Source organism: Balaenoptera acutorostrata, chromosome 21, assembly GCF_949987535.1.
Source record: "Balaenoptera acutorostrata chromosome 21, mBalAcu1.1, whole genome shotgun sequence".
Classification (NCBI taxonomy): Eukaryota; Metazoa; Chordata; class Mammalia; order Artiodactyla; family Balaenopteridae; genus Balaenoptera; species Balaenoptera acutorostrata.
In genome coordinates this window covers 6,386,381-6,399,147 of record NC_080084.1, presented here as the reverse complement: position 1 = coordinate 6,399,147, position 12,767 = coordinate 6,386,381, and the positions used below count along the sequence as shown (strand labels likewise).

The 12,767-nt window shown below is 54.1% G+C and overlaps 1 protein-coding gene across 9 annotated transcripts in view; it reads left to right on the top strand.

The window, feature by feature from the left end:
- Positions 1-6,471, top strand: part of GPAT4 (glycerol-3-phosphate acyltransferase 4) — a 32,112-nt gene extending 25,641 nt beyond the window's left edge. For 8 of the 9 annotated variants that reach the window (XM_057537292.1, XM_057537291.1, XM_057537290.1 and 5 more), the window contains 3 exons: positions 302-387; positions 3,281-3,489; positions 5,790-6,470. In XM_057537292.1, coding sequence (XP_057393275.1) covers positions 302-387; positions 3,281-3,489; positions 5,790-5,898 — 404 coding nt within the window. In that variant the 3' untranslated portion in view covers positions 5,899-6,470. Of the gene's footprint in view, positions 1-301; positions 388-3,280; positions 3,490-5,789 lie in introns of all 9 variants that reach the window. The other variant, XM_007182095.3, reaches the window with a different exon arrangement.
- The last annotated feature ends 6,296 nt before the right edge of the window (positions 6,472-12,767 follow it).

Here is a 12,767-nt window from a genome sequence, read left to right as displayed (position 1 = left end):
GGGCTCCTCGAGCTTCTTGCGGAGTCCTCCCTGGGCCCTCCCGAGTCGGCCGGGGCCTCTGGCCTCTCATCTGGGCTGCCGTGGGAACCAGGGAAGACGGTCCTATAAGAAGAGAAGAGGAAGCAGTGCAGTAGTCTGTTCATCTGTTTTCAGTGTGCGTTCAGGAGCTGGGGAGATGACGGGTTTATCCTCTTTGAAGAGCCATTAGAGTGATTTTTATTATTATGTTTAATCCTTGAACTCCTAATCTCTGGGGTAAAGGACCGAAGGAAATAGCATTTTACTCTCTCCTGCGTTTCAGGAACCTGCATCAACAACACATCTGTGATGATGTTCAAAAAGGGAAGTTTTGAAATTGGAGCCACGGTTTACCCCGTCGCGATCAAGGTACGAGCCCTCTGAGGCCCTGTGATCGCCGCGGCCGCCGTGACGTGCAGGGGGAGCCGGGCCCCCCTCCATGGAGCAGCGCACACTGCGGAGCCCTGAGCTTGGTGCATCTCCCCCACGGGCTCCTCTCTCTTCCTAAGCCCCACCGGTGTGGAAGGCAGTCCACCTGAGGGGCTTCCTGCGGGCACGGGGCTGCCCAGCTGGGTCTGTGCCTTTGGTCAGTCAGAGGCGAGGGTGGGTAGGTGCAGATGTGTCCTTGCTGCTGGAGGAAGAGACAGCCCCGCTCCCGTGGCTCCCGTGGCTCCCGTGGCATCTGACAGACCGCAGGCCACTCGTGAAAGTGAAGGGGCCTTAAACGAACCTGTTAGTCTGCCCCGCCTTTTAGGAACTTGAACCTCTGAGAGTCCAAACTCGCGTAGGAAGTTGGATCGCACTCAGCCAGTTTCCCTTTTTCCTCCTCCTCTCTCTCCCCCCTCGTATCCATCTGCTTTTATAAATAGATCCACATAATTATTTCTAAAAGAATGCTGTTACACTACTTCCTCCAAAAAAAACACAGCCTTTGTCACTATGTTTAGAGTATTTAGGTTGACGTCTCAGATCGGGCTAAGAGTGAGTCAGAGTTGTTGTTAGAATTTAGTCTGCATACTTTTGCGAGCGTCTTTTGTCTGCAAAGGCTTCTGAAGAAATATTCCTCATTGTCACCTGGCAGCACAGCTGGTGCATTTGGGGGAGGAGGTTCTTCTTGGTTAAGCAAACGCTGCTTTCCCAGGTAGGCCGAGCACCAGGGCAGGGATGGCGAATGAGGAGTGGCTGCACAGTTACAGGTCCCTGGACCAGGGCCGCCCACGGGATTCGTTGAGGATGCTGGGTCTGGAGCAGCAGAAAACGTTCCGTTCGTAGTGTGTGCCACGGGTGTGGGAACGGGGAGAGATGTTTGCGTTGCGTGCGTGCCGTCCCGCAGTTTATGTCCTGGCAGCCCAGTGCCTCACCCTGCGTGTTCATTAAAAACCGGCTGCTGCACAGAAGCCCGTCCTGCTCTCTCCAGAGCATCGCTTCTGTGCAGCTGCATCAGCATCACCTGGTGGGGCTGTGAAAAGGCAGATCGTTGGGCCCCACGCCCGGAGTTTCTGAACTTGCGTTTCTGACCCGTCCCTGGGCGCTGCTGACACTGCTGGTCGGGAACCGCACTGAGAGCCTGCCCTTCGCCAGTTTTGGAACATGGACCCTTAGACAGTTATGCCCGCTCCAGAACACGGGCGTGTAAATTTTCCTTCCACCCGCAGGTTTATTAAAGCTCACGTGTGATTAAGAACTTCTGCTTCCCAGATACTTTTCTAGTTTTTGTGAAGACGTCATTGGTAACCAAACTTGTATGACCTTAGCGGTTTTAAAGCTCTTGTTACATTTCCACGAAAATTAAGCCATTGTCTGACTTTGGGGAATGTATTGCTGTTTTGAACTTTTGCCTTGTTTTTCTCTCCACGGTGTCTGCCCAGCATGGAATAGAGAATCAGCCCTCAGCAAAGGTTTCTCTCCAATCATGCTGTGTAAACTGTAACAGCACTTTCTTCCAGTCACACACACTAGCTCCTGTTGAAGACTCATTCTTCTCCCACATTTCTTCGTGGTGTTATAACACGAACCCGTTAAGCCTTCTGTAGTTACATTCCGATTTTTTAGTTTCTGTAATTAAGTCTAAATGTCTTCATTTCTATAGTCAGGTGTGCAATTAGGCAAAATTCTCTACTTTTTATTCTGAGAATCATAAAATTTAGGCTTGAAAGGCCTGAAAAAAATCATATAGTTCTAACCGAGCCCCCTCACCCCCAAGTGTAAGAACCTGCACTCGGGCACCTTGGCCGGTGTCCCTTCCCAGGGTCTCCGGGGAGGGGCGTCCTCCACACTGGTGGCAGCTGGGTCCTGTGAGACCGCTCGTGGAACTGCGTCTCCTTTGGTTTCTTCACTCGGGTCCCGGGTCTTTGCGTCGCAGTCACGTACTCCATCTGACGGCTTGTCTCTGAGAGCCCTTCACACGTGCAGTGGCAGTTCAGCCCTGACCCTTTTCAGGCTTTCTCCTCAGGGACCGGTTCCTCTTGTTGCCCCTTGTGTAACTTCCTGCGGCAGCTCTCCCTCCCGGCTCACCTGCACTTGCTCTTCTGTTTGGGGAGAACGAGGGTTGCAGCTGTGGCCACGTGGCCCACAAAATGCCCCTGAGGCACAGCCCTCGCCTGCCTCGGAGCGGCTGGCAGGTGACAGTATCCGACGCCCGCCCGCCCGCTGTGGCCGCTGCCACTTCCTCGGGGCAGCGCCGCCTCCTCACACAGACAGGCAGCTCCGTTAGAAGTGTTGTGACATAAGCAGAGCTTTCTGGTTGTTTTCTCCTTGGTCTGGGCACCAGAAGCGATCTTTGAAAGCTGGCGGTTGTGTAAGAAAGTCTCTCTCTGGGGAGGTACGTGTCGAAGTCTTTGTGAGTGTGTGACGTGGCGGGAGGGGTTGATGGAGCAGGTGGGGTGAAACGCTGGGGATTGTTGACTCGGGGCATGGATCTCTGGAGGATGTGCTCCTGTTCTGTTTGCGGATGTGCTTGAGGACTTGAAGAACAGACGATAGACACCTGTGAGTGAGACAGGCCCCTGGCTCGGAGAGGGAGGACCTTGGAGGAAGCTGCTGGTCCTCCTTAGTGATCTGCGCTCGGGGGTGGATGTTGCTAGGTGTCACACGTGCCCAGGTGTGGGGTCCCTGCGGCAGTGTCCGCGTAGGGGGCTGGGAGCAGCGTCCTAGTACCGACCCTGCCCCGGACGTGGCGGGGACTTTCAGCAAAGCTGCCGTTGATGCACACACACGTTAGAACTCCTGACTTCTCACCGTCTGGCGTTCCCTTGTGTTGCAGTACGACCCCCAGTTCGGTGATGCTTTCTGGAACAGCAGCAAGTACGGGATGGTGACGTACCTGCTGAGGATGATGACCAGCTGGGCCATCGTCTGCAGCGTGTGGTACCTGCCTCCCATGACCAGAGAGGCCGAGGAAGATGCCGTCCAGTTCGCAAACAGGGTGAAGTCCGCCATTGCCAGGCAGGGAGGCCTTGTGGACCTGCTGTGGTGAGTCAGAGCCGGATCTTACCAGCCGAGTCCAGGAGGACGTGAATGTGTGAAGCAGGTGCTGGGTGGTGGACTCCATTTACGAAGGATCCTCCTCTCCCTGGTGTGGAGAGCGAGCCCACCAGTCCTGGAGAGTCAGCAGTTTGACTCACTCTCAGAAGCCCAGGATGTTTGGACGAAGCGGTGGATTTGGCGCCCCTTCCTGGGGACACAGTCCGCCTGCGCACCGGAACAGCCCTGTCTCTGCGGGCAGGGACTCCGTGCCAACCCGGAAACCTCGGACGGGCATTGGGCTCTCTCATCTCGTGTATTTGGCAAATTGGACCTTCCTTAGACCAGTTTTGGTTTTTTGTAGCTTGTTACCTACTAGAGCCGGAGTTGGCAAACTTTTTCTGAAAAGAGTCAGTACGTATTTTAGACTCTGGGCCATGTGGTCTCTGGTGCGACTGCTTGACTCTGCCATTGTAGCGGGAAAGCAGCCAGAGACAGTCCAGGAGCGGGTCCGTGTGCCAGTGAAACTCCACTTACAGACGCAGGCGTTGGGTGGATCCGGCCCATGGGCCGTAGTTTGCAGACCCTTACACTAGGGTGTGAGGTGGTATACTCCAGCTAACAGGAGGTTGATGCAGTTGAACACTGGGTCAGGGGGGCTAATCCCCCCTCCTGGGACCCTTAGGTTTAAGTGCAGGGGTCAGCTCTGCAGCGCATTTGACTGAGTGGGCGTTTAAACTGCCCTGTAACCCTTTTTTTTTTAATTAATTTTTTTATTGGAGTATGGTTGATTTACACTTGTGTTAGTTTCTGCTGTACAGTGAAGTGAATCGGCCATACATATGCGTATATCCACCCTCTTCCAGACACCACTCCCACCACATAGGTCACCTCAGAGCACAGAATAGAGTTCCCTGTGCTATACAGTGGGTTCTTCGTAGTAGTTATCTTTTATATATCATAGTGTGTATGTGTTAATCCCAGTCTCCCAATTTATTCCTCCCCTCCCCTTTCCCCCTTGGTAACCGTTAAGTTTTCTACATCCCTGACTCAACTTCTGTTTTGTAAATACGTTCATTTGTATCATTTTTTTTTTTTAGATTTCACACATAAGCGATACCGTGATATTTGTCTTTCTCTGTCTGACTGACTTCACTCGGTATGGCAGTCTCTAGGTCTGCTTGGCCCTTTTTAAAAACGCTAACATTTATTGGGCGCCAAGTGTGCCAGACACAGTGCTGCTGCTGCTCCGATGATCTCGTCTCACCCTCAGGGTAACTCCATGAGTAGGAAAACTTACTGCCATTTTTCAGATGAGAAACTGAAACTCGGAGAGGTTAAGTAACTGTCTTTCAAAGCCACAGAATAAGCCCTGGAGTCGCATGTTGAGCTCAGGTCTGACCGGCTTGAATGTTTAGCCACTGCCCCACGTTCCCTGTCGCTGAAGCCCAACGAAGACAAGGGTGGCTGCTTTCTAAAGGAGGCCTTTGCTGGGGATTTTAAAGGATGTGGCAGGTGTCAGGGCTCCCAGGGTAAGGCGGGTCTGGTGGTGAGGGCTTCACCAGAGACTTTTCCTACCAGCTGCCTCCACACTCAAAGTGTAAGAGAAAGACTGCGGTGGGCTTGGTTTTGCATCAGTCACTGAAGATGATGATGATTCTAGGGTGCAGGCAAGGCGTTGGGGCGTCAGGTGGGGGGAGACTTTGAAGAAGCGAATCCACGTTTAGAGGATTTCTTTGGGGCTATTGGAGGAGATGGGTGGTTAGCCCCAAACTCTGCGTTACTTCCATTCCCTTACGGGACCATCCCTTGAGCACGAAGCAGTAAGAACTTGTATTTTCCGTTGTGTTCATTTGCATGAATTTGGAGAATCCCGGGATCTGAATTGTACAGATTTTATTTTGCAGATCAGTTTTACAGATTCATTATAAGTCCTAGTATTTCTTAAAGCTTGGCTCACCTTCCATAAAGCCAGGGCCTCCTTTGCTTTCTGTAAGGTGAGGATGAATGTTTGAGCAGAAAGAACTTTTAACTCCTTGGCAGGTGTGAGCAATTAGAAAGTACCCTGGATAAGAGGAGTGAGCTCTGACCCCAGGGTAGGGGTGAGAGTTGTAAGGCGGAGAGGGTGGGTCCCGCAGGCCCAGGGCCGGTTTCCGAGGCCACCGTGATGAGGGAGCTGCTGCGTCTCTGGCGGGCTTCTCCGGGCGGGAGCGGCACGGGCAGCCGGTGGGGGGCACGCCTGGCCAGGGCGCGGGGCGGCAGCGGGGCTTCTCTGCTCTTGCATCCAGCCCTTCTCCTTCTCTCGTCAGGGACGGTGGTCTGAAGCGGGAGAAGGTGAAGGACACGTTCAAGGAGGAGCAGCAGAAGCTGTACAGCAAGATGATCGTTGGCAACCACGAGGACCGGAGCCGGTCCTGAGCCCGCGCTGCCGCTGGGCCACCTCCGCCCGGGATGCAGGCACCGCGGGCCGCCGCGCGCACAGGACTCTTCGGGCTTCTTCGAGCCGCCCGGGCCGCTCCCAGGACGAGCTGCCTTCTTGTTCCTTCTCCGCCGAGTCCATGGGAGGAGTGCCGTTAAAGTCCCCTCCCCACCGTGCCCGTGCGGCCTGAGTGCTGGGCCAGAGCCTGCCATCCCCACTCGGGACCCGGGGTGTGGTCCGTCCCCGAGGCCCGCGTGCGGGTGGGGACCTCACCGGGCCAGGCCCGCCCCGAGGAAGGCGCAGCCTCGGGGCCCCGCAGACTCGAGAAGAGAACGTGTGGTCTGCAGGGGCCCTCGGCAGACTGATGGTCCCCGGCCTGGGCCGCTGGACCTCCCACTCCGGCCGCACTCTGCCAGCTCAGCCTCGGCTGCCCCGCTGTCCCCTGGGCTGGGGGGGGGGGGGTGGCGACACCTACCTCACCGGGTTGCTGTGGCAGCTCACGCGCTACCACGGGGGGAGGACGGTCAGCTCAGCGTTGCGGGTCCAGGGCGGGGGAGGGGCGGGACGAGGGGAGCTGGAGCCGCCCACAGGGCTCCGGGTTTGTTTCTGTGAGTAAATAAAATTGTCTTCGACGGTGACTGAATGGTGACTGAATTGCGGGGTCCTTCCCTTCACGCGCCCTCCCCTGGTTGGGGGCCCGAGCAGCACGCTTCCCAGCAGCAGTCTGCTTCTCTGACTTGAGCCGTCGCGGGGACTTGGCTTCTGGAACAGGGACTAGCGCCAGTGGGAAGAAGGTAGAGCCCTCCTGTTAGGTGTTTGCGCAGCTCTGGGTGGTTTGGGATTCCCCACACGGGTGTCGTGGGACTGGAGGTGTGTGACGGCGGGTGGAGGGCGTGCAAGACGGTCTGGAGGTGAGGGCCGGGGAAGCGACGAGAAAATCTGCGGACAGGGCAGCAGCGGGGGCTTTGGGGGTTGGGTGCCCTGTGGGCTTCACGCAGCCGGAGGGAAGCCGCTGGCCGCCTGCGCCGGCCTGCGGTCACCTGGAGGCAGGTCTGAAGCCAGGCCCCCTCCCCCTTACGGCTTCAAGGCTCGGCTGAATTCACATCCCTCAGGGGAGAGCTGCCTCTCCCCCCACTTCTCTGTCCGCCTGCCTGTCCGTCCCTCCCCGCTCCCTGCTCTGGCAGAGCAGCTACCACACCCTTCAGGGTTTTGCAGCGGCCGCGGAGGGTCAGCTGTCCAAGCCACCCTCCGGCCTCCACGTGGGGAGGTGGTGGCAGTGAGCCTGGCTCCAGGGGCTTCTGACCTCAGGCTGAGTCTCCGCCCAGCTGCCGGCTGCGCCTGCCCCCTGGGTAGCCTCTCATTTCCTCCTACCCACCCCTGCCAGCGGGCGGGAAACTCTGTTTCTCTTTCTAGTCCATTTCTCTCAAACTAAAACACTGTTAGGACAGTAAGAACAGCCTCTTATGAGCTGTTTTACAAAATGTGCAAGAATAAACAGTGATTCTTAGTTTTTTATAGGCAGTACTGTTCAGTGTTTAAAAGCTATCTGGGGACTTCCCTGGTGACACGGTGGTTAAGAATCTGCCTGCCAATGCAGGGGACACGGGTTCGGCCCTGGTCTGGGAAGATCCCACATGCCGTGGAGCAACTAAGCCCATGCACCACAACTACTGAAGCCCACGTGCCTAGAGCCCGTGCTCTGCAACAAGAGAAGCCACCGCAATGAGAAGCCCGCGCACTGCAACGAAGAGTAGCCCCCGCTCGCCACAACTAGAGAAAACCCGCGCACAGCAACGAAGACCCAAGGCGGCCAAAAATAAATAAATTTTAAAAACAAACAAAAAAACTCACCATTAAAAAATAAAAAAGCTATCTGGAATAATCTTTACAAACTGGTCTTAAAGATCAAGTTCCATTTTTAAAAGTTCCCTTTTCTTTCTGCCATTTAGTACGTTTATTTCATAATTTTCATAGGTACTTTTAAACATTTTGGCTTTAGTTTTCTCATTCTTTTCAGCACATCTGTCTGTTGCTGATGACATAGCAGAGGACTGTAAGAACCTGGTCTAGAATTGCTGCTATGTAAAGAAATACTTGTGGAGACTAAGTAATGATTCTTTTTACTGTTACCAGCTGAGAAAGGATGTGAATTACACCCCTATAAATAGAAATCTCTAAAATTTTTATTTAGTGCTTGTTACAAGCGTACAGACTCATCAGACCTCTCCACCCTTTTAAACTGGGGACCCTGCAGGCCCCCAGTTATTCATAATTGGTTTGGGATAACTGAGTCCGTCTTGTATGGTTAAACCTCCCGACATTTAGGAATAACAACAACGAAGCATGTAAAGCAACGTAATGTACAAAATACGCTCACTTCTGGGATCCCAGCACCCAGGAGGACAGTCTTGGAATGAAACCAAGTGGTATTAAGTAGTGGGATGAGTACCGGCCAGCATCAAATCACCTTCCAGACCTGCTACTCATTTGCCGTTTGGGCTTTATTTCTATTTCCTGATCCATAACTTGGGACTTGGGCTAGGTGACCCCTAAGGCCCTTTCCACATCTGAAATGTCTGTAATTTTTAAACCCCTAGTTCAGACAACTTTGAGCTGTAAAGTCATCTGGGTTCAGACATAAATGAGTTTGAATCCTTTTGCTTCCTGCAGAACATTGGGCTAGTGAAACTCCTTTGGAGAGTGTCACAACGTGTCAGAGAGTCCCCAGGGTTTTAGGTGGTAGTGGGGCTGGGTGGATTTGATTGTGCATCTTGGGAAGACTTTTTTCACTGAAACCTGAGCTATTTTTTTCCCAGCTAGTTGGAGAAGGAACTTTGTGAAAAGGGTGGTAAAATCCCGCTGACGGGAAGCTCTGTAGAAGGCTGTCTCCAGGCCGGGGCTCAGGGAGCTCAGCTTGGCCGAGCAGTCTGAGGTGACGTCCAACTTCAGAATTTGATTCTTTACTGGGTCAGACCCCACTGCCGGTGGCCGCCCTGCAGCCTGATGTGAAGTGTGTGTGTGTGTGTGTGTTTTGGGGGGACGGGCCGCAGAGGCCTGAGTGCCCAGACCAGGCTGGGACGAGCCCTCGGGCACCACCCCAGCTCAGCCCTTCACGACAGCACCTCCCCAGCCGTGGGCACTAACCCTGCTGTCCTGTGGAAGTCCTCTGGGTCTATAAACCCTGCCGTTTCCTTCCTGGAGTTGACCGAAACCTCAGTGGTCTGGGGGATGGCACTTCCAGCGGTCCCTGATGACCAGAGTCCAGGGCGTGGCAGGTCCCATCCACCTGCTTTGCGTCCCGGGCGGCCAGACTTGACTTCTCTGGTCGCACTCGCCCTGAGTGGCCCGACGCCCGGGCTGGGAGGCCAGCTGCACGCACGCTGCCTCTGGACAGGCTCAGAGACCGCCATCCCGCCATCCGTCTTGCGCTGCGCTAACCCTCCTCTCCCCCAGTCAATATGTCTCTCTCCGATGGGAAAGTTAATAAATTTTGCTCTAGATTAAAAGTATTGATCATTTCATTTGTAAACGATAAATAAAAAGGGGGAACTTTTCATCGCACCAGGGGTAACGTCAGGTGTGTTTTGCGGGTGAAATTGCGCTGGCTGTCGGGGGGGTGGGCTTCTTATATGCATTCCAGCCGGTCAGCTGCATTGATTTCCTATTAGTCTCCCAGCACCACCCAGTACCACATCATTCCGGTACCTGCTATTAATGGTCTTTTGATAAATAATCACTTGTAAGTCAATAAATTTTTATTAAACAGTGTGGCTCTTTGATTTATTAAAATCCGACCGTGTTTGTCTGGGAGAAAAAGGATGCTGAATTGAAGTGGAGGTTTTCATACATCTTCCTGACGCCGAGCAGTCACGGCACACTCCAGAGAAAAACAATTGCGTTTTAACAGAAACAAAACAGCCGAGTTTGGAACTTGGGCCCGGGGAAACTTTATCTCCAGCAGCCTTGAGGTTCACTCTGCAGGGAGCAGCTGCAGGCGGGGGCGCCGAGTCAAGAACTTGCTGTTTGCTTCCGAGAGGGGCGAGGTGCCGGGGCTGGGTCCCCGCGATTGCCATCTGGGCAGCACAGACCCTCGTGCTGCAGACGGCCCACCGTGCACCCTGGACAGACAGACGTTTGGGATCCATGAGAAAAGTTGGACGGCGGGACCTCTTAGCTTCCTCCCTGGTCAAATCACCAAAGTCACATCTTGTGGCAGGAAATGCCAGGAGGTGGTTCATGCGTTAGGTGGAGATCTGGCTATATGGATTATCTTAGAAAGTGGGCTAAAGAGCTGAAGATTGGAGTCTTTTTTTGGTGAGATTGTCATTGGTGTAAAACTCGCTGTAAAGGGTTTAATTTGCTGTAAAGGGTTTGGCAAGTTTTCACTGAGACTGATATGGCCCCAAACAGACTTGTGTACAGAGAGGCCCAACCACTGGGTACAGAACCAGAATTCCCAGCCCGGAGGGAAGTATGAGACCCGGGAAATGCTCTTATTAGAACTGATGGCTGTCCCCAACGCTGCCCTGATCCAGGCCACTGCTGCACCCTCTTTTCCATTCATAACCAGCGTGACAGGTGTTAATGGGAAGGGCTGCTGAAGCGAGGGTGGCTAGTAAGAAGTTCAGCTGAGGGCTTTAATGTTTTTAAACCTATTATAAAACGTTTAAATCACATTTTAAGATGTTTTAAAATTTTAATATTTTAAACCTGCTGCAAGGTTTCTCTTGTTGCTTGAGTTCCTTTTCTGTCCTGGTCTTGGGGGCGACAGCTGCAGCATCAGGGACCCTGAAGGTGGGCAGGACTCAGGTGCGCAGGGCAGGTGAGTGGTGACACGGCTGTCCTGGAGCATGGCCCGTTCTGCCCCATTTTGGGGGGTTGCCCGAGATGCCCAGCCTCTCCCCGGAGGAGCTTTGGGTCCTGTCCCTAGGGGTTGGTCCCACCCACCCCTAGTGGGGCGTAGAGGTGAGCCCAGGCCGGGAAGCCACATTACAGCTGTCTAGAACGTGAATAACAGTAAGTATATTCTGCACTTTACACGTGCACAATTCAAGTCCACTTTCAAGGTGAAACTGGAGATGTGGCCCATGCTTCAACCTGGGGTTCACTTCTAGCCTTCGTTAATTCTCCCCGACTTCCCTCCCCTGTCCTTGTTCATTCAACTCTGCGTTAGGACTTCAGTGGGGAAGCTGGAGAAGACTCATCTTAGGGTTTCTTGTACTCTGTGAGTTGCCTTCCGGGGATTCTGAGTCAAGTACATTAACTTGGGAGACAAGTGACTCCTGCTGTCTGGCTTCTGTTCCAGCTGACGGCAGGGGTCGGGGGCGAGTGAGGTCGGCACCAGGAGTTAGAGGGGCATCTGGCCAGCGCCAGGCAGGCACCTGCCGCTCCTGTAGGCATAGCCAGGCAGGAGGCGGCGGGGGACGGTGGACCGTGGGAAGCTCTGTTTCCCTAGAGAGTAAGAGTGGAGGCCTGAAGCTTCTAGAATGGAGGACCCAGTGATCCCAGAGAACTGTGACCCCAGGGTCCGCAAACTGCACTTCACTGCACGTAATGCTCCGCGTACTGCAGACTCAGCGCCGAGGGGCGGGGACTGGGGTCGGGAGGCGAGCTGGTACCTTCGCACCTGATGCCATCCGGAGCCCTGGGGCAAGATGTTCTGCTCCCCCCCGCCCGCCCCCTCCTGCTCTGTTTTGGGGGTCTGGACAGACACTGCCCCTCCCGAGCTGAGGAGCGGCTCTGCAGGGGGGCCGAGGGCGCCCAGCTCTTGGGGCGCCTGGCTGGGCGGCTGCAACCCGGGCTCGGGAAGGGCTGTGAGCGCTCGGATTGATCCCCCAGCCGTGATCTGTCATTTCTCCGAGGCAGGCGCTGTTTTCTCTTGCTTCGGGAGCCCCTTCGACACCTGCTTTATTTTTCTTCCCGTGCTGACGTGACGGGAGACAGGTGTTAAACTACTTAATCACTTTAAAATTGTTTTAATTTTCTGTTTTTTATTGATCTCTCCAGCACCAATTAATCAGCTCACTGGACCAGGCAGTTAGTACATTAAAAATTGTCAGGGAGGCCGTGCATCTTGCAAAAAATATTCGGCTAGCAAATTTCGTTTTTCTTTGGCATGCAGCAGCCCTTGGGCCGCAGAACTCCCACTCTCGAGGGGCCTCTGCCTCTGGGGCTCGAGTCCGGGAGTATTCGGGGCGCAGGGGGCTTCTGGTAGGAAGGACAGAAGCAGGTGCCCGTTTCGTCACTGATTTGCATCTTTCCTTCCACTTTGGTTCTCTGCTTCCCGAACAACATTGGATGTCCTTTCCCCAAGAGGGTTGGGAATTTTCGGGGACGCGGTGCTCGCTCTGGAACCCATGTCTGCACCCCCATGGGCAGGACTCCGCCATCTGTAACTGCCCTTGCGACCGGCCGGGCACCAGGCCCGCAGCCAGGGTCCCTTTCCGCAGGACGTGGGCACTTTTAACTTGCCCCGATGACGCCAAAGCCACCTCTCTGGGGCAGCGGCGCTGCTAAACTTGGTAAACTCTGTTGGCAGGTGGCTGCGTGTCACGCCCCCTTGTCCCTGGCAGCCGGCAGTGAGCCTGAAGTCCGTCCATGGAATGTTCTGCACAGCCCCACCCCGTCGGTCACCCAGTCCTGTGCGGCAAAACATTGCCACTTGCCTTTTATCACCTGATAAACTGCTTGGCTGTACTTTCTTTTTTAAAAAAATTCGTTTATTTTAAATTTAGATTCTATTGGAGTCTAGTTGATTTACAAGGTTGTGTGAGTTCCAGGTGTACAGCAAAGTCATTCGGTTATACATATACGTATATTCATTCTGTTTTAGATTCTTTTGTACTTTCTAAATTAAATAAAACGTGGA